The following is an 18,974-nucleotide window of genomic DNA, read 5'->3' as shown; positions in this document are numbered from 1 at the left end:
GAATGCATAGCAGAAACTCAGACAGAAATCTTGCAACCCCTGGCAGAGCAGGACTCCATGACCAGCACACCAACTTGGGAAGTATATGTCGACGGTTCTTCAAATAAAAACGGCTGTGGAGCAGGCCTCATCCTCACTGGGCCTGAGGAGTTCACTGCGGATTATGCTCTGAGATTCGGATTCCGTGCGTCCAACAATGAGGCAGAATATGAAGCCCTCCTTGCCGGAATGAACCTAGCAATTCAGACCGGCGCCCGGAAATTAAAAGCATACTGCGACTCACAGCTGGTAGCAAATCAGATCCAAGGGGTCTACGAAGCCCGAGATGAGCGTATGGTTAAGTATCTTGCTAAGGTTCATCAACTCTCCAGCCGGTTTGCCAGTTTCGAGGTCATCAGAATACCGCGGACAGAAAATGCCAAAGCAGATGTACTGTCGAAGCTGGCTGCTTCTGGATACACCACTCTTGGAAGCATACGTATGGAATTTCTACAAAGATCTAGCATCGAAAGGGAAGCCGCAGATATAATGCAGGTGGAGAACGAGCCGTGCTGGATGGATGAGATCATTCATTACTTACGGGACGCGAAACTTCCCGAAGATAAGAAGGAAGCCCGTAAGGTGATACAGAGAGCCGCCCGATTCTCCCTCAGCGGTGACATTTTGTATAAAAGGTCCTACACTCTCCCGTACCTGAAGTGTCTGGGACCAAGTAACGCCGCGTACGCATTGCAAGAGACTCATGAAGGAATCTGTGGAGAACATCTGGGGGGCAAAGCCCTGGCGATCAAGGTACTCCTCAGAGGATTGTATTGGCCCACCATACGACAAGACGCGCTGAATCTGGTTAAAAAGTGCGAGAGGTGCCAGAAATTCTCCCCCACCATCCACCAGCCTGCTGTGGCGATGGCCCCAATTATCAGTCCACTCCCTTTTGCAGTATGGGGGATGGACATTCTTGGTCCTTTTCCACCGGCTTCCGGAAAGCGCATATTCGTAGTAGTGGCAATCGACTACTTCACCAAGTGGGTGGAGGCAGAACCTCTAGCCCAGATCACTGAGCAGAATATACAGAATTTCTTCTGGAAGGCAGTGGTCTGCAGATTTGGGATTCCCCGTGCCTTAATCACAGATAACGGCAAACAGTTCGACTGCCGGAACTTTCGGAAGTTCTGCTCTGACCTAAAGATTGAACAGAGATTCACTTCGGTTGCTCACCCCCAGACCAATGGGCAAACGGAAGTAACCAATAGGATCTTGCTTCAAGGGATAAAGAAAAGGCTGGATGAAAAGGCTGGCCGATGGGCAGATGAGCTCTACCATGTTCTGTGGGCTTACCGCACCACTCCTCGCACGACGACTGGTGAATCACCATTCAACCTCTCTTTTGGAACTGAAGCCGTGATACCTGTTGATATAGGCACCCCATCTCCCAGAGTCATCAGTTTCCATGAGCAACTGAACAGCGACGGACTCCGCGCCAACCTCGACTTATTAGAAGAAATCCGGGAGGAATCTCGAATCCGGGTCGCCGCTTATAAGCAGAAGGTGTCGAATTATCACGACTCCAAAATCCGCCCCAGAGAATTCAGGACAGGGGATCTGGTCCTGAGAAAGGCAGCCGTCTCCCAGCCGACGAAAGTAGGGAAACTTTCCCCAACTTGGGAGGGACCCTATCGAGTGAAGGAAGTTATCCGGCCAGGAAGCTACAGGCTAGAGACACTGGAGGAGCACCTATTACCTCATGCATGGAACTCCAAAAACCTCAGGAAATATTATCAGTAGTCGAATTATCCGGCGTGAAAAGGTGATCTTGTAAATTTGTATATTTGTTGTTATGAATAAATAATCTTCTTGCAAATTCAGTGTCATTTTTATATCTGGAAACCCAGTTCTTAAACTTGGGTACGCACTGGAAACCCAGTTCTTAAACTTGGGTACGCACTGGAAACCCAGTTCTTAAACTTGGGTACGCACTGGAAACCCAGTTCACAAAACTTGGGTACGCACTGGAAACCCAGTTCACAAAACTTGGGTACTCACTGGAAACCCGGTTCTTAAACTTGGGTACGCACTGGAAACCCAGTTCACAAAACTTGGGTACGCACTGGAAACCCAGTTCACAAAACTTGGGTACTCACTGGAAACCCGGTTCTTAAACTTGGGTACGCACTGGAAACCCAGTTCACAAAACTTGGGTACGCACTGGAAACCCAGTTCACAAAACTTGGGTACTCATTGGAAGCCCAGTTCTTAAACTTGGGTACGCACTGGAAACCCAGTTCACAAAACTTGGGTACTCATTGGAAACCCAGTTCTTAAACTTGGGTACGCACTGGAAACCCAGTTCTTAAACTTGGGTACGCACTGGAAACCCAGTTCACAAAACTTGGGTACTCACTGGAAACCCAGTTCACAAAACTTGGGTACTTGTTAAAAGACCAGTTCGTCGCAATTCGACCATCAACGGCCTCACTCACAGGTTATCAAAATAAAAAGACAAAGTCAAGCAAATCACTCAGCTGAGAAGTATCAGAGACAGACAAATTTCATTGATCAGAATATGTGGGGCCTCGAGGGCCATTACAAAATTCACTTTAAACATGCTGGTAAAAGCTGTAGGGTCTCAAGGACCATTACAAAAAGAGGTCAAAACAAAGACAAAACAAAAAAATAAAAATCTAAGCATCTGGAAGAGAGGTGATGTCAGCAGGAGTATCAGCAGGAGTATCTGGCTCCTCATCAGTAATCTTCGGCCTGGCAGGGAGAGTCATGTTCTGCATCAATAGATTTGGATTGCAGGCCTGGAGCTCCTGGAGGCAGTCGTAGTATCCAAGACTGTAAGCCTCGCTCGACAGGCTGAAAAGTTCAGCCTCCTTTGCCTCTGTGGCCTCTTTTACTGCCTTCTCCTGCCTGTCAGTGGCCCTTCCTCTTTGAGCCTCCATGGCTTCAGCAGCCTTGGCCAGTTTCCTCTTCTCTGCGGCCAGATCTTCTTTTAACAACTTCTTCTCCTCCTCTATTCGCCCAATGCTCGTTTGAAGCTCCTGCACCTCAGCGGCCAACTTTCCGTTCACCTCTTCAGATGAAGTAATGGCTTGGGAGAAGCTCTTACTCTTCTCCTTGAGGTCATTATAGTATAGCAAGATCTGAAGAAAGAACAGAAAGAAACAGGCATCAGTATGGTGAAAGGAAGAAATGGGCAGAAAGTTAGCAAATCGAAGCACTACTTCCTTACCTGGTAAGCGGAGGACAACACAGCCTCCTCTCCTGTAGCTGGCGGCTCGTAAAGGACCTGTTGCTTGTCCTTCTGCAGCAAACACTTGCTCATAAGCTCTGCTGCTACCCGGCTCTCGCCTAAGGCAGTGTCATCCTTCAGAACGGCCCAATTGGGTCGAAAGACTTGCTCACTAATCCCCGCAGGAGGGCGAGCCCCAGAACCGGCTCCGGTAGAAGCACCACCGGACTTAGAAGAGCCACCGCCCTGAGCAAAGGGGCCTACTAGCTTCACCTTAGTCTTGGGCCTCTGGGATGGGGGAGGAATGCCCTGTGACGGGGCCGGACTCCCCAGCACAGTCGCTTTTCTCTTCTGGCGCTCCTGCTGCGCCTGTTGAGCACCTTCTTGTGCCCGCGGTTGAGCTCCCTGCCTGATTTTCTCGACGGTTGATTGTTTCTTCATCTCTGCAAGACAAATGAGCAGCCAACGGTCAGAAGCAAGTATATAAAAAAAATAAACAGATTGCATAGACAAGTCTAGCTACATACGTTCTGGAGTCGCGGCACTCACGCCCAGCCCGACCAGAATCGCCTCTTCAGAAAACTCCTTACAACGGATGAGGCCCGATTGCTCAATCTCCTTCCGCATCAAGGCGAATGTTATACTGTCCTCACCTTCGAGGAGCGGCTTTCGACTCAGTTTTGAGGTATCTGGAGTGTCCCACACTAGAGGGACAGACCAGGGCTCACTGGCCTCCTGATCCACAACATAGAAGAATCTGTTCTTCCACGAGTGAATCGACGAAGGAATGCCAGTGATTATCTTCCGTTCAGGGCGCTGGCTAATGTAGATCCAGCCCCCTTCTTTATGCTTCTTCAGGTGTGCACAAGCACGGAACAGTGACAAAGTCACGCTCCTCTCTAACCGACCGTGGACGAGGTATAAAAACCCAACTAATAATCTCCATGAGTTCGGAGCTACCTGGGCCGGGGCTAGTCCGTAGTATCGCAGCACCGCTGAGAAAAAGGGGTGCAACGGAAATCGGAGTCCTGCCCTCAGTGACTCCTCATAAATACAGAGATCCTGGCTCTCGTTGCAGGCTCTGTCTCCCTCTATAGCTGCCCTCAGCTCAAATCTCGGGGGCACACAGTATTTATCCCTGATGTCTCCCAGCATAGATCTGGTGAGGTAGTTCTCCTCGACTAGAGCTCGCAAGTTGTATTTTGGATCGGCATCCATCCGCGCTCTAGCGATCACCTCCACGGCCCGGCCAGGAAGGAATGTTGTGGACGCTTCAGCAACGTCGCTCTCAACACTCCCTCCTGCTCGCGGGAGACTGCCAGTCAAGGGTGGAGTGGCATTCAGATCTAAGATCACTTCATCCCTATCCCCTCCGTCGTCACTATCTACAAGGTCTATCCTATCAGACGGACTAGCCAAAAAAGGCTCCTGAGGCATCCTAAACTCCGAAATACTGCTAGTGGAGGACCCCGTACCGGACTCGGAATCGGAAGTACTATCAGACATAGTAAAAGGAAGGGCTGAGAGGAATACCGGTGAGTGGAGCTCTTAAAAGATCTTGGAACGCGACTGCGAGCTACGGGCTGCGAACTGCGATCTGCGATATGCGGACTGCGAGCTGCGAACTAAGAAGTGGAGACTCCCAGAGCAAGAAGAGAAAAAAAAGATGAAAGGTAAAAAGTAAAAAGTGAAAGGGGGTAAACCTCCTTATATAGTTTTTCGGAGGCGGTAGGGTAATAAATGCGATGCACGCATCTCGAGGCCATCCGGATTGCGCCACGTGTCCCCTATTTATGACGGACACATTCTCCCACCATCAATACGATCAAGCACGCGCGTAAACATTCACGTCCCAAAGGTGGATCTCCGCACTCCGCACTCCGCACTCCGCACTCCGCACTCCGCACTCCGCACTCCGCACTCGGCATTCAGTCCGGAAAAAACCGTACTGGATATAACGCGTTCTCACAAGACGACAAAAATCAGTCCGGTCCGCACCGAACTGGCCGCTAGAAGACAAAATTCAGTCCGGAAAAAACCGTACTGGATATAACGCGTTCTCACAAGACGACAAAAATCAGTCCGGTCCGCACCGAACTGGCCGCTAGAAGACAAAATTCAGTCCGGAAAAAACCGTACTGGATATAACGCGTTCTCACAAGACGACAAAAATCAGTCCGGTCCGCACCGGACTGGCCGCTAGAGGACAAAATTCAGTCCGGAAAAAACCGTACTGGATATAACGCGTTCTCACAAGACGACAAAAATCAGTCCGGTCCGCACCGGACTGGCCGCTAGAGGACAAAATTCAGTCCGGAAAAAACCGTACTGGATATAACGCGTTCTCACAAGACGACAAAAATCAGTCCGGTCCGCACCGGACTGGCCGCTAGAAGACAAAATTCAGTCCGGAAAAAACCGTACTGAATATAACGCGTTCTGCGAAGCATTAGGAGCCAGTCCGGTTGAAGCCGTACTCCGGACTGCGAACTCCCAACTCCGGACTCCGGACTGCGAACTCCGGACTGGATTTGACTCTGTGTTGCGCCAGGAGCCAGTCCGGTTGAAGCCGTACTCCGGACACCGGACTGCGAACTGCGAACTCCCAACTCCGGACTGGATTTGACTCTGTGTTGCGCCAGGAGCCAGTCCGGTTGAAGCCGTACTCCGGACACCGGACTGCGAACTGCGAACTCCCAACTCCGGACTCCGGACTGCGAACTCCGGACTGGATATTTGACTCTGTGTTGCGCTAGGAGCCAGTCCGGTTGAAGCCGTACTCCGGACTGCGAACTCCCAACTCCGGACTCCGGACTGCGAACTCCGGACTGGATATTTGACTCTGTGATGCGCCAGAAGCCAGTCCGGTTGAAGCCGTACTCCGGACGCCGGACTGCGAACTCCGAACTCCGAAATCCGGACTGCGAACTCCGGACTCCGTGCTAAATTCTTCGATTTACCCCCGAACAACGTCTCCCCATCCAGAAAAACGAGCGATCACACTTTCCCAAGTCCTTCAATGACTTGGAAAACTGGGGGGCAACTGATGGGGTGTGAAAACACCAGCCTCTCACAGGCTGCCACCTGTCCCAGAGTAGGTGAGACTCAGCCTCTCACAGGCTGCCACCTGTCCCAGAGTAGGTGAGACTCAGCCTCTCACAGGCTGCCACCTGTTCAGAGTAGGTGAGATCCAGCCTCTCACAGGCTGCCACCTGTCCCAAAGTAGGTGAGACCCAGCCTCTCACAGGCTGCCACCTGTCCCAGAGTAGGTGAGACTCAGCCTCTCACAGGCTGCCACCTGTTCAGAGTAGGTGAGATCCAGCCTCTCACAGGCCGCCACCTGTCCTGGACACCTGTCCAGGACACCTCAACAGATTTTCCCTATAAATAGGGGACTAAAGCTCAGACTGATGGGTAATGCGAAAATCCCTTCTCTCCCTAAACTCTTAAGACATCTCCCCTTCACTCCTGCTCATACTGACTTGAGTGTCGAAGGGCCTGTCCGGAGTAAAACCCGGTCTGGTCTTCTGACCTCGCTTGCCTTGTGCAGGACTAAGCACTCACCGCAGGACTCATACTCAACCTCCCTCGTCGCTCGCTCTCAGCTCTTACGCCACTGCTGTACCTGTTACCGATTTTTGGTCTAACAATCTCTATCCCTCCCTGTCCTGGTTAACTTGCTTCCAAACAAAATAAAGCTCATGGTTTTCTCAAAGTTAACGTGACATCCAAAATCCTTCTCCCTTCCATAGACTTTTCGCCAGCCAAACAAAGTCTGAGTTACTTTGGACATTTTGGTTTTTTTTATTGGTCAACACAATCTACCATTGGCATTTTGGTAAAAAATTATGGCATGACCCTATTTCGGGATTTGTCAAACTAGAAGAGTGTTTTTTCAAATAAAGCAAAGTAGAAGACTTCTTTTGAAAAAACCCTATAAAAATTTCCTATTAGCCTTCCTTTTCATTCCTGGTCCCCACCTCATTCCAGTCCCTTTCCATTCCGATTCCTGCATTCACCGTTCGATGGTGGTATTTTATGCTGACACGTCCACACCATACAAAGTCACTATATAGTTAGTCATGCTAGGCTAATTTTTTTCGTCTTTTTCTCCCTCTCACACAATTTTTTTTCCGTCAGTTGTGGGTAAAGTCACTAAAATGATTGATATTTTTCGTCCTTTTCTTAGAAAGTGGCCAACATCCTCTCTGTCTCTCCCTCTCTCCATTAACCTTTATATCATCTGATCAGATGAGGGTGGAAACCCCATCTTCATTTGGTTATGGGTTTTCTTCAAGTCTTATAGTCTCTCACAGAGACGAGCTGACCGGAAACGATGGCGATTGGACTCGCCGTGAAGGGGGAGACCGAGCGTTACAATGGAAGAATGACCACCTTTGTGATCCTCTCTTGCATGATGGCAGCCATGGGAGGAGTCCTCTTTGGTTATGACATCGGAATTTCAGGTCATTACCAATCCTTTTGTTCTGGTCATATTTCCTTCTTATATATCGTCACAAGTTGCATCTGTTCCGTTAATGCTTTTATCCAATCTATTATTCTGATACCACCACTACAGAATTTTGATGATGGCACTCTTCACATTATTAAAAGGTAAGGTTTGGCCCCCTCACCATAGAAAGATCCAAACCGTCCATTAGATGTGCCACATCCTAAATAGGTTGTGCCCCAAAAATCATTTCCATAGGTTGATCCTAACTTAACCCTCCGATCTATAGAGGGATCGGAGGTTTAGGATCAAATATGGAAATGATTTTTGGGGCACAACATATTTAGGCTGTGGCCCATCTAATGGACGGTTTAGATCATCCTATGGTGCGGGCCATACTGTACCTTTTAATAATGTGAGGAGTGCGATCATCAAAATATGGTAGTAGTGACTGGTGAGATCATTTCCCTTTTTCAATACTGCTATTTGGAATTTAAAACCCTTAGCCACGTTTGGGAACCATGAATATTAGTTTCTCAAGTGGAGAGAGGACTAGGGAGGGTAGGAGATTGTATGACCTACGAGAGCGTAAAGAAGTGGCTAAAAAACAGGGGAAAATAAATTGCATTTTGATTAGAGTTTTTCTTTTCATTGTTTTCTCAGCCTTTTCTCACTCTTTTCTCACTCGTGCCCTCTATAGTTAGTCCTTTTCCATTTTTCTTGTAGGTAAGCTGGCTTTTGACAGGACCCCTACCGGTTTGTTAGATAAAGAGAAATTTGTTATATTTATGGGAACTAGACATCATCCCTAACTCGAAACATAAGATAATGAGATCCCAAATTTGGGATGGACTAATAAACAAAGCACTAAGCCTAGGAGTTCAAATTGCTAAATGACTCTTGAGTTACATAACCGGCTAGCTTAATGAGAGTATGTTGGGATCTTTGGTAGCGTCTGTGGAGAGGTATTCCTTTGGAAGGGTTTTCCATGGTTCACCTCCCTAGTCCTCTCTCACCAATTGATAAACTAAAATTCCATGGAATTTTTTTTATAGCAGCCAAAAATGGCCTTAATTTAAACTTTTTGATGTTATTTCCTGAAATAAAGTTTGCTTCTCTTACAAGATTCCAAACAGTTTTCATTGAATTTTAAATAAGAACTATGAAGGTGGGGTCACATCCATGGAGCCATTTCTAAGGAAGTTCTTCCCAGAAGTGTACACCAAAGTGAAAGAGGATTCAAAAATCAGCAACTACTGCAAATTTGATAGCCAGCTCCTTACTGCGTTCACGTCGTCCCTCTATATCGCCGGCCTCATAGCCACCTTCTTCGCCTCGTCGGTCACACGTGCCTTTGGACGCAGGCCATCTATGCTCGCCGGAGGTGCTGCTTTTCTAGGTGGTGCAGCTCTAGGAGGAGCCGCACTCAATGTCTATATGCTTATCTTTGGCCGTATTCTGCTCGGAGTAGGGGTCGGATTTGCAAATCAGGTAGACAATTTTTTTTAATATGGTAAATAATTGAATCAATAGAGAAAAGAAACATAGGAGAACCCCAACGATCGAGAAACAAAGGAAACCAATAGGTAAGGAGAAAGAGGATTTGCTAGCCAATTTCACGGAAAGTCATTTGGCGGCTGAATTTTGCACATGAGAACAGCCACCTCATATGAATTAAATGAATAAGACAAAATTTACCAAAAAGTAAACCCGTGTGGCTGTTCTCACATGGAAAAGCCAGCCGTGAAATGGCTTTCTGCAAAATTGGATGGCAAATCCATCAGTCGTATCTTTACTCTATTATAATTGCATAAATTGAAACTACTTACAAACAGAATATTCACCATATGGAGGTCATATTTTCCGCTTTATCTCAGTAGTTCTTTGTTTTCACGTTCTTAGATATATAGGGCAGGTTTGGCAACCATAAAAAAGTATTCCATTTGGAAGTGATCGAAGATACTCTGTAGCCATCGCGAATCCATGCAAACGTCTCCACCAAACTACTTCTTCAACCCAGGGGCGATGCCAGAAATTTTGCACAAGGGGGGCAAAAATTATAGTAATTTTTTATCTATCTTGAAATTAAGATAGAAAAAATTTCTATCTGAAATTTTGCACAAGGGGGCAAAAATTATATTAAATTTTGCACAAAAAAGAGAGATAAAAATGGTAAAATTAAAATTTTAAACTTATTTTCTATCTTAGGGATGATTGGAAAGGAGGGCATATTTTTTTAAAAAGGGGGTAAGTATTAAAAAATTATTAAAAAATAAAGGCATTTTTTTTTTTCCAAAAAAATAAGGGGGGCAATTGCCCCCCTTTCCTCTCATGTGGCATCGCCCCTGCTTCAACCCAAGGAAAGAATGCGGTCTGATGGCAACTGATACAATAGAGGAAGAACACAATCCAATAACCATAACTCTAATATATAGTTCTTTTTGTGAAACCATAACTTGGAGAGAAAATAACTCGTCTGCAAAACGTATCATCAAGAATTCAATTACACTCCTCCACCTCACGTCCATTTCATCCTTTTACAAAGGAATAAGAGACACATTACATGTAGGAATTCTAACTATTAAGGAAAGATTATTAAAGAAACCTAATAAAAACAAACTTTCTAAACTACTAACTCTTAAAGAATCCTAATAAAAATGAGGAATGCTAATCTCAGTGGTGCTCTTCCAAAATAAGGGTAGAAGGGCTTTCCCATTGGTCAATATCCATTTATGATGGCTCAAAAAATTACAATATCATAAGTGTCATAAATGGATATTAACAATGTGAGAGCCCTTCTATCCTTTTTTTGCAAGGCTCCTGTGAGTTTAGCATTCCTCAATAAAAATAGACATTCTAAAATACTATGACTCCTCTGTTAAGGAAACAAAAACTAAGAAAAAATAATCTGTAAGATGGGAAGGTTTCAGAATAAGCTAAATTCTATTCAAACAGCATGAGTACTTTTGTCAATGTCCTCTATTCAAACACCATTATAAGCTAAATTCTACTAAAGATTACAAATGGGATGGATATTGCAACCCTTAAAATTAGGGATGCTAGCATCTGATTTTGTCTTATCGTATAGAGAAGGTCAAATCATCCAATCCAAGAACATACACTCAAACCAAAAAAATTATTACACGATAGGACCATATATATAGAGAGTAATACACGGTAGCACATTCTACCAAGTTGTCAAGCAACTTTATCGAAACAACCCCCAGTTTAAAAAAAAGGAAGGAAAACACTTCTCCATTGGAACATAAAGACTCTGAAAATGACCGCCACTCTTTTCTGAATGGCGGGGATCAGATCTCCCCCTATTGCCTTCTAGCACACTTTTTTTTTTTTTTTTGAAATGGCAGAAGTATATTATGAAAGGGAAGGGGACCAAGATGGACCGCACCCAAAATTACACGGAAAGAAAAAGAAAAAAGAAACAAAATAACAAAAAACCGAAAACAGAATAATCAACTACTGAGGTAGAAAATCGAACCACTCCAACAGTATTGCCTTCTAGCACACTTATCTATCATAACATAGAGTTTTGTGTTTATTTTCCAAACGAAATCCAATGTTGCTAGTGCCTACAAGAAAAGGAAAGCTCTTGGGAAATAAAGGGGAAAGTGGAATTGACGACAATTTCTTCATTTATGATCCTTAGTTTCTCTCCTATTCTCGTATTTGATCCTCCTTTACAACTCTTCAAACCCCTCTGTTTCTCTGATTTTCTTTTGAGACTTGATTTATGGGTTTTTTTCCCAGGACGGAGCAAGAAGCCAAGAACCACAACGTAAATAGGTTCATTTGATCCAGGCCATCCATTTGATGGACCACAACGTAGATAGGTTGTGCCCCACAACCATTTCCATAGGATGATCTCCCTCCGATCTATAGAGGTTTGCATAATATGCAGTTTCCCATTAGATCGGAGGGCTAGGATCATCTTATGGAAATGATTTTTGGCGGGCACAACCTATTTATAATGTGGCCCATCAAATGGACAGTTTGGATCATCCCATGGGTGGGGCTTACATTGATCAAAGATTTAAATAAATTAATTGTTGCGCCCAGAGAGGTTTGGATTACTGTTTACCGGTTGTGGATTAGAGGGGAGGGAAAATCTATTCTAATACAATCTTTGGATCGAAAGCTATGGTAGGTAACTATTTCAAATTCTCACAGCCATGCTATCGTTAAAATTTTTGGATGACCGTAAATCTCCTCATAGGGTATCAGCCCTTCTTGATCAAGGCATGTAAAACCAAGGTATTTCTCAGAGTTTTCCATGGTATCGTTCTCAAATTTTCAGTCAATTTCACGCCCATGCTCTTCTAACCAGAGATCTTGAATCATCTGTTAGGAATAGGACATTTGCCTTTGGAAAGACGGGTTATGTTTTTGGTTCCATTCAGCAGAGGATAACTAAACATTCCAGTCCTAGTTCTCTCCCCCGGAGAAAGGATTGGAAATAAAAGTTAATTTGGGGCTCCTCGAGATGAGGCATCTATCCATGAATTTTTTTTATTTTTAAAAAACAATGGATGGATTAAAAGTTATGATGTTGATTTTTCTAGTTATGTTGCATCATAAGATCATCATAACTTTTAATCCGACCATTGGATAGGGGAAAACATTTCATATATGGATGCTTCTTATATTCAAATTTTTACAAAATTTGTCCCAATCCAATAATCAGACAAAAGTTATAGTGATCAAACAATGAGTGCATGTTATGTGCCTAATTGGCCGTAACACAGATAAATAAAATCAAAAGAGAGAAGAGGGAGAAAGAGGTTGATTCGAGGCAACCGGACCTCCTAACGGCTCGATTCGAGAGGAGTCATGACTCTCCTAAACAAAGTCTCCTTTGCTGTAAATTATCTTCTTCTTCCCCATTTCATTAAAATAGATAACTTAAATACAAACACAAAGGAAGTTACACATGTGCTACCCATTTTCCGACTTAAAAGACATATAACCAACAACCAACACCCACTACCCTAAAACCCATAAGCCTTAACTAAATAAAAACTACACTCTAACCCACCCCATATACATCATAAGAAAATAGAAAATGCACATAACAGTGTATGTGTTTCAAAATTCCATGTTATCGACCATTCAAATTTTCGGACGACCTTTGATATTTCTAATAACTGTAAACCCTCGTATCAGCCCTTCTTAACCAAGGCATTTACAGGTATAAAACCAGAGGGCAGTACGCCCGTGTTGCATAGGTGATACAGTTGTTAAGATGGTCGATACCTTGTGAGAAGGTTTATGGCCTTCTGAAAATCTGTGTCGTATTAGGATGAATTTTACATCAATTTGGGCCTACTTAGCAGTTATCCATGAAATTTGATCTCCAATACAACAATTAGATTAAGTTTTATGATGATCAAACCAAGTGCCACTTATCTTCTTTTTTCTTATTCCTGTTTTTGGATTTTCTTTACAACTTTTTTTGGGGAAATGATAAATGCACGATAAATGCGTCCATTTCCATCACTTGGGACACCCAGCTGCATTGTAAGTGGCAATCAAGTCACTTCATTCCTTCAAATGTGAAGTACATCAGCACCTTTGCAGTCATTGATACACTATAGCTGGGTGTCCCAAGTAATGAAAATGGGCGCATTTATCGTGCATTTATCATTTTCCTTTTATTTTTTCTTCTTCTTCTTTAAATTCTTATGCCTTTTGCCCAATTTTGGCACATTTTATTTTTGTTTTCCTTCTTCCTCTATTTTTAGAATGTCTTCCGTAAAAATTTCTACTTTTCTGATTTTTCCTCTATTTTCTCCTTTCTTTATTTGTCCTCCTTCTTCCTTCCTTTCTACGTACACTTCTTATAATTTTCTTTCTTATTCATGCCCCATCTTGATAGTTTTTTTATACAGTTTTTTTAATCTTCTTCTCTGAAAAAAAATCTCATAAATAATGCACAAGAGGCAAGAAAATTTGAGGATGTGGAAGATATGGTTTTATAGAAATGGTATTTTAGTCTTTCTACAAGCAAAACTTTGTTAGTTGGTAGTTTTTTTAAAGCAATTTGCTAGGCAATTTCGCCACTGAAATTTGCATGAGAGAACAGCCACACCGTCTCACTTTTTAGCAAATTTTGTCTTATTCATTTTATTCATCTAAGGTGGCTGTTCTCACATGCAAAAGTCGGCCACGAAATGGCTTTCGGCGAAATCTAGCAAATTCCTTTTTTTAAGCCTTAGTAACTTGTTAGTTTTCACAAAATTGCTTCCAACTTTGCAGTTGGTTGTACAAGAAAAATAAAATTGCCACAAGACGAGAGACAACAAAAGCAAAGCCTAAGGCTAACATCCAAAATTTCACTAAGTTGATGTAAAAAAATATCTACACAATATGAAAGAATTGTGTAGGTTTCCTTATTCAGGCAACGTGAACCATGTGGGGACTCTCAAGCTCTTGAGTTGTGTATTACATATTGATATATTGGCTGATTAAAACAGCCGATCTAACAATTGAGATGTTGTGGCGAATCGCTGCAATTCGGGCCTAGTTGGGTCGGGTTGAGGCCATCCAGAGGACCCAAAATCCTAACCTGACCCAACAGCCTTTAAATCGATCTCTCAGCCTTAACCCAACCCGTCTAACCTAATAAACCGGGCAAGCCGGGCTGGGTCAGATTGGGTTTGGGTTGGCCCGAGCAAAAAGAAAAAAAAAAACATAATTCTAAGATTTAAAAAATGCAATAAAATTAGAGGGGGTATGTCAGGTTCAGACGGGTCGGGTTGCCCAAGGGCTCAACCCTAACCCAACCCGAAATTAAATCGGCCTAGATTTTCTCAACCTTAACTAAACCTAACTAGAGTTGAAATCGGGTTGAATTTGTCATGTTCGGGTTAAGACTGACAGAAGTTGCACACCTTCTGGCACTCTTATCAATTGAGGTGTTTCCCATTGATCTTGGGCGCTTTCCAATGGATACATCTAGCCTTATGTGATCAGACAGTCTAGACCGTCCATATGGTGACCTCAAACACGGCTATTCAATATCCACATGTTAGAAACCACACCTTTTGTTTGTTTGATTGGTGGTAAGCTGGGGTTTGGTAAGTCCTTTTCATCATATTAAGATAAAAATATATTACAATGGAGAATGCAAAACACTAACCCTATCACTAAATACAATATCTAAGAAGGAAAGGGTATACAAAGGATCCCAGATGATCCAAATTCTCCTAACTCACTCATCACACAACTCTCAATTCCACACTTTACTTTTTTCTCCTCTATCTCATCCATATGATCCATCTTCATTTTGCAGTCAGTCCCATTGTATCTATCAGAGATGGCTCCTCCACAGTATAGAGGAGGAATCGACGCCGGCTTCCATGTCTTTATCAGCATCGGAGTTCTATCTGCAAACCTCATCAACTTCGGAACCGAAAAGATCAAAGGAGATTGGGGGTGGCGAATCTCTCTTATGATGGCTGCAGTTCCAGCTTCAATCTTAACTCTAGGCGCCATTTTACTTCCGGAAACTCCAAACAGCCTCATCACACAAAACAATGATCACAAAAAAGCCATGGCAATGCTACAGAAGATCAGAGGCACCACAAATGTCCAAGCAGAGTTTGACGATCTCATAAACGCTAGTGTAGTTTCAAAAACTGTAGACCACCCATTTAGAAAAATCGTGGAACGGAAGTACAGACCTCAGCTAGTAATGGCAATTGCAATCCCATTCTTCCAACAAGTAACGGGAATCAATGTGGTTTCCTTCTACGCACCTCTTTTATTTCGAGCAATTGGTCTCGGAGAGAGTGCTTCGCTCATGTCAGTCGTGGTGATTGGACTTGTGGGAACCATTGCAAGCATAATGACAATGATGATTGTAGATAGATTGGGGCGACGGGTTATGTTTATGGTTGGAGGAATTCTTATGTTCATTTCACAATTGATGGTTGGAGGAATATTGGCGGTGAAGCTCGGTGATCATTGTGGTTTGAGTACATGCTATGCTTATTTGGTTTTGGTTTTGATCTGTATATATATTGTTGGCTTTGGGTGGTCTTGGGGGCCAGTGGGTTGGTTGGTTCCAAGTGAAATCTTCCAGTTGGAGATCAGATCAATCGGGCAGAGTATAGTAGTGGCAGTGGGCTTTTTATTCATTTTCATCATTGCTCAGACATTTCTATCTATGCTCTGTCATTTTAAGTCTGGCATCTTCTTCTTTTTCGGAGGATGGGTAGCGGTGATGACTGTATTTATCTACTTTTTATTGCCAGAGACTAAGAACATACCGATCGAACAGATGAATCGAGTATGGATGGAGCATTGGTTCTGGAAAAGGTTTGTTGGAGAGGGAAACAAGGAGAGGAAGTTAGATGTGGCAGTTGTGATGGGATCAAGCCTGTGATGATGAATGGAGGAAGATTGTGATTCTCATGGAAGTAAAGATTTTTGTATTTCACTGCATTACAAGTAAAAGGTAGAAGATAAACACAAAGAAACCCACTTCTTCGGATTGTGTAACTATCTCTGTTAAAGCCCAGCTAAGTATCAATCATGGTTTCAAATTTCGGTTTCGGAATGCGTTTCAGTCCTCACCAAAACTGAAATTTCGAAGATGTTTGCAGTCATTATGGATGAATTATGGATGAATTATCAAGCTGGTTTGTGTTCCGGTTTTCACCGATATTTCGAAATGGGTTGGGTAACTTACCGGAGCCCTAGCTGTGAAACAACCAGTTAGTCCAAAAGCTTAAGATGTTGGAGATGGTATCTTTTTAACTTTAACACTCCCCCTCATGTGTGGCTCCTCTTTTAAGCGATGGCCTACACATGGCACATGTGACCCCTCTTTTGGGTTGGCCATTACGTGTGGATTTTTTATATCAAGGAGTTTTGAACTCGGGACCTTTGCTCATACCATGTTGAACAACCAATTCCTCCAAGAGCTTAAGCTGTTGGAGCGTCTTTTATACTTTAACACTAGCAAAGAACACTGATTTGGTGGCTATGCCGATGCCTATCTGTTATTTTTTAGACGATTGTGTCTCCTTTCTTTCTATTCTGATCGTTTGATCTAATTTCTTCTTCTCTTCTTTATCACTCAATACAAGCTAAGGTTGAGGAGCACTACAAAGTAAATCCTTGGTTCAATCAAACCACTGAGCTGTATACCAACAAGTCCAAATCTCTTGTTATTTTCTCATTAAATGCACCCAGTGGATTGGGAGTGGTTGGTTGCCCACTTGCCCTGTCCCAGCCTTGGGTCTCTACAAAGTGCCAGCGGTCCAAACAAAAATTCTTCGAAATAAATCCTACTTTCCAAAGGCCTTTACTATATTAATTGGATTCGGATATTTTTTTTTTGAAAGGTAACAAAGATTTATTGATATGAATAAAATACAATCAGGGGACAAGATGTCCCAGAAATAAAACGATTACACTCTCTCAGTGAAGGAAATAACACGAGTTACAGGGACGTCAACACCCTCCTTGGCTAAAATATCAGCCATTCCATTGGCTGATCTTCGCCTGTGCACCAGCTGGGGATTGATCTCCCTAATAATGTCTCGGGACTCATCAAGCACGCTTTGCAGCTTCCACGGACCGGTTGAACGGCCAGATGCCCATGCTATGGCATTCGACGAATCTTCTTCGATAATTATAGGCCTGAGGTTATTTCGAAGAAACCATTTTAGCCCAAATAAGAGAGCCCTAGCCTCAGCTTCATTAGCGTCACAAATGCCGATCGATCCAGAGAAAGACATAATCAGGTTTCCGTCAGCACCCCTAATAATGCCACCAATGCCGGCTCTTCCTGGATTCTCAAGCGAACTACCATCAAAATTAAGTTTAACCCAGCCCTCTGGCGGAGGTTCCCATTTCGGCAAGATACAACTGACAAACCTCTTTTCCGAAATTACTGTGCTCCATTGTTGAAGGATTACCCCCAATGGGTAGGGAATGCCAGATTTAGCGCGAGACCATGATATGATAGAGATGCGATTGTCCAGGATGATGTGCCTCCAAGATTTGCACTTGTTCTGGAAGATGCGACGATTGCGTTCTGCCCATAAGTGCTAAATAACAGCGTAAGGGAATGCCTTCCACATTGATTGCCCCAATCTGCCGTTGAAAGCCCCATTCCAATTTAATAAAATCTCAGAAATATTGCTATTAATCACCCAGTCGATACCAAATGCCTTAAACAAAGCCATCCAAATCCGGTGTGCAAACGAGCATAAGACGAATAAATGGTCCACAGATTCTTCGTTGCATTGGCACATGATACACCAGTTAGAAAGGTGGAAGCCCCGTCATTTGAGCCGGTCGCAAGTGTTAATGCTCTTGTGGAAGACAGTCCATGCGAAAGCAGTAATCCGAGGCGGCGGCACCGGGTTCTAGACACAGGAAAGAGGAGATAATGGTTCATCAGCACCGATAAGTTGACGAAAAAATGATCGAACTGAAAAGTCCCTTGTGAGTCAGGGGACCAGACCCATTCGTCAGGGGATGTAGGTGATAGATATGTACCTGATAACAAACTAAGAAGAGATTCAAAGGTTTCAATCTCCTCATCCTTCAAGTCTCGGCAGAGGCGAATGTCCCAAAATTGGTTTCCATGACATGACATTCGCCCCTTACAAGGTAGTCGCATATTCGCACTTGAGGATCATTCGATAGGCGGAATAGATCCGGGAAAGCATCTCTGAGTAGTGTATCCCCAACCCAAAGATCAACCCAAAATCTGACATGATCCCCCTTCCCCACCTTGAATCTCACAAATGGCAAAAACAATGCCCGAGAGGTAGACACAGATTTCCAAACACCGGAACCGCGCCCCGAACTAGGGCCATTACAACACCATTTTACACATGAAGGGCTCATAAATGGGGTGACTCATAAATGGACATCTTATGGTCCCCTAATGGCTCATCAATATATGCACAATGCCAGCTCAAACCCAGTTGAACGGGTTGGTAAACTTACCACAAATGACCAACCTTCTTGAATAGAAGATATCATACACTAACTAGAAGTCAAAAGAGTATCCAAGAGGATCCCAATCATTTATTGCTGAAACACCCTTCCCACATAAGGCAATATAATATGCCCCTTTACTTGGAGCAAATTCATCCAAACACATCCACAAATAAAACAATGACCCCAACTCATCTTTCTCTTTATCTAATGAACAGGTAGAGGTCCCCGCCAAACCACTGCATACCTACCAAAAAATGACCCAAAATCAAACACACTTTTTATTTTTCCAAGTGTGAGATGCAAGGAGAA

The 18,974-nt window shown here is 43.7% G+C and overlaps 2 protein-coding genes and 1 long non-coding RNA gene across 6 annotated transcripts; 1 reads left to right on the top strand and 2 right to left on the bottom strand.

Annotated features, from left to right (window-relative positions):
- Nucleotides 1–2,420: 2,420 nt before the first annotated feature.
- On the bottom strand, nucleotides 2,421–4,786 carry LOC143883499 (uncharacterized). Its single transcript, XM_077386844.1, has 3 exons — nucleotides 3,763–4,786; nucleotides 3,236–3,678; nucleotides 2,421–3,146 (listed from the first exon to the last, which is right to left on the bottom strand). The coding sequence occupies exons 1-3, from the start codon at nucleotides 4,739–4,741 to the stop codon at nucleotides 2,682–2,684; spliced, it is 1,887 nt and encodes a 628-aa protein (XP_077242959.1). The 5' UTR covers nucleotides 4,742–4,786; the 3' UTR covers nucleotides 2,421–2,681.
- A 2,676-nt stretch (nucleotides 4,787–7,462) lies between these two features.
- On the top strand, nucleotides 7,463–16,258 carry LOC143884978 (hexose carrier protein HEX6-like). Of its 4 annotated transcripts, none has more exons than XM_077388881.1 (3): nucleotides 7,463–7,701; nucleotides 8,854–9,176; nucleotides 14,995–16,258. In XM_077388881.1, exons 1-3 carry the CDS (start codon nucleotides 7,572–7,574, stop codon nucleotides 16,087–16,089), a joined length of 1,548 nt encoding a protein of 515 aa, XP_077244996.1. In that variant the 5' UTR covers nucleotides 7,463–7,571; the 3' UTR covers nucleotides 16,090–16,258. The 4 variants fall into 4 exon arrangements, with proteins under 4 accessions (XP_077244996.1, XP_077244997.1, XP_077244998.1 ...); XM_077388882.1 differs by having other exon boundaries at nucleotides 7,534–7,701; nucleotides 8,844–9,176; XM_077388883.1 differs by having other exon boundaries at nucleotides 7,564–7,701; nucleotides 8,822–9,176.
- A 742-nt stretch (nucleotides 16,259–17,000) lies between these two features.
- On the bottom strand, nucleotides 17,001–18,575 carry LOC143883498 (uncharacterized). Its single transcript, XR_013252399.1, has 2 exons — nucleotides 18,216–18,575; nucleotides 17,001–18,082 (listed from the first exon to the last, which is right to left on the bottom strand). It is a non-coding gene; the product is annotated as an uncharacterized LOC143883498 (long non-coding RNA).
- Nucleotides 18,576–18,974: the final 399 nt, after the last annotated feature.

The sequence above is a fragment of the Tasmannia lanceolata genome, unplaced genomic scaffold (genome assembly GCF_043159265.1).
Source record: "Tasmannia lanceolata isolate RefF3 unplaced genomic scaffold, GAP_Taslan_0.1 ptg000008l, whole genome shotgun sequence".
Classification (NCBI taxonomy): Eukaryota; Viridiplantae; Streptophyta; class Magnoliopsida; order Canellales; family Winteraceae; genus Tasmannia; species Tasmannia lanceolata.
This window is presented reverse-complemented; position numbering and strand designations above follow the sequence as displayed.

Bases quoted from the DNA above. Each gene is read 5' to 3' on its own strand.
- LOC143884978 (XM_077388881.1), top strand. From the start codon at position 7,572: ATGGCGATTGGACTCGCCGTGAAGGGGGAGACCGAGCGTTACAATGGA. The intron at 7,702-8,853 runs GTCATTACCAAT...AGAACTATGAAG, and splicing joins TTATGACATCGGAATTTCAG to GTGGGGTCACATCCATGGAG. The intron at 9,177-14,994 runs GTAGACAATTTT...TTCATTTTGCAG, and splicing joins GGGTCGGATTTGCAAATCAG to TCAGTCCCATTGTATCTATC.
- LOC143883499 (XM_077386844.1), bottom strand. From the start codon at position 4,741: ATGTCTGATAGTACTTCCGATTCCGAGTCCGGTACGGGGTCCTCCACT. The intron at 3,679-3,762 runs GTATGTAGCTAG...TTTGTCTTGCAG, and splicing joins GAGTGCCGCGACTCCAGAAC to AGATGAAGAAACAATCAACC. The intron at 3,147-3,235 runs GTAAGGAAGTAG...TTCTTTCTTCAG, and splicing joins TGTTGTCCTCCGCTTACCAG to ATCTTGCTATACTATAATGA.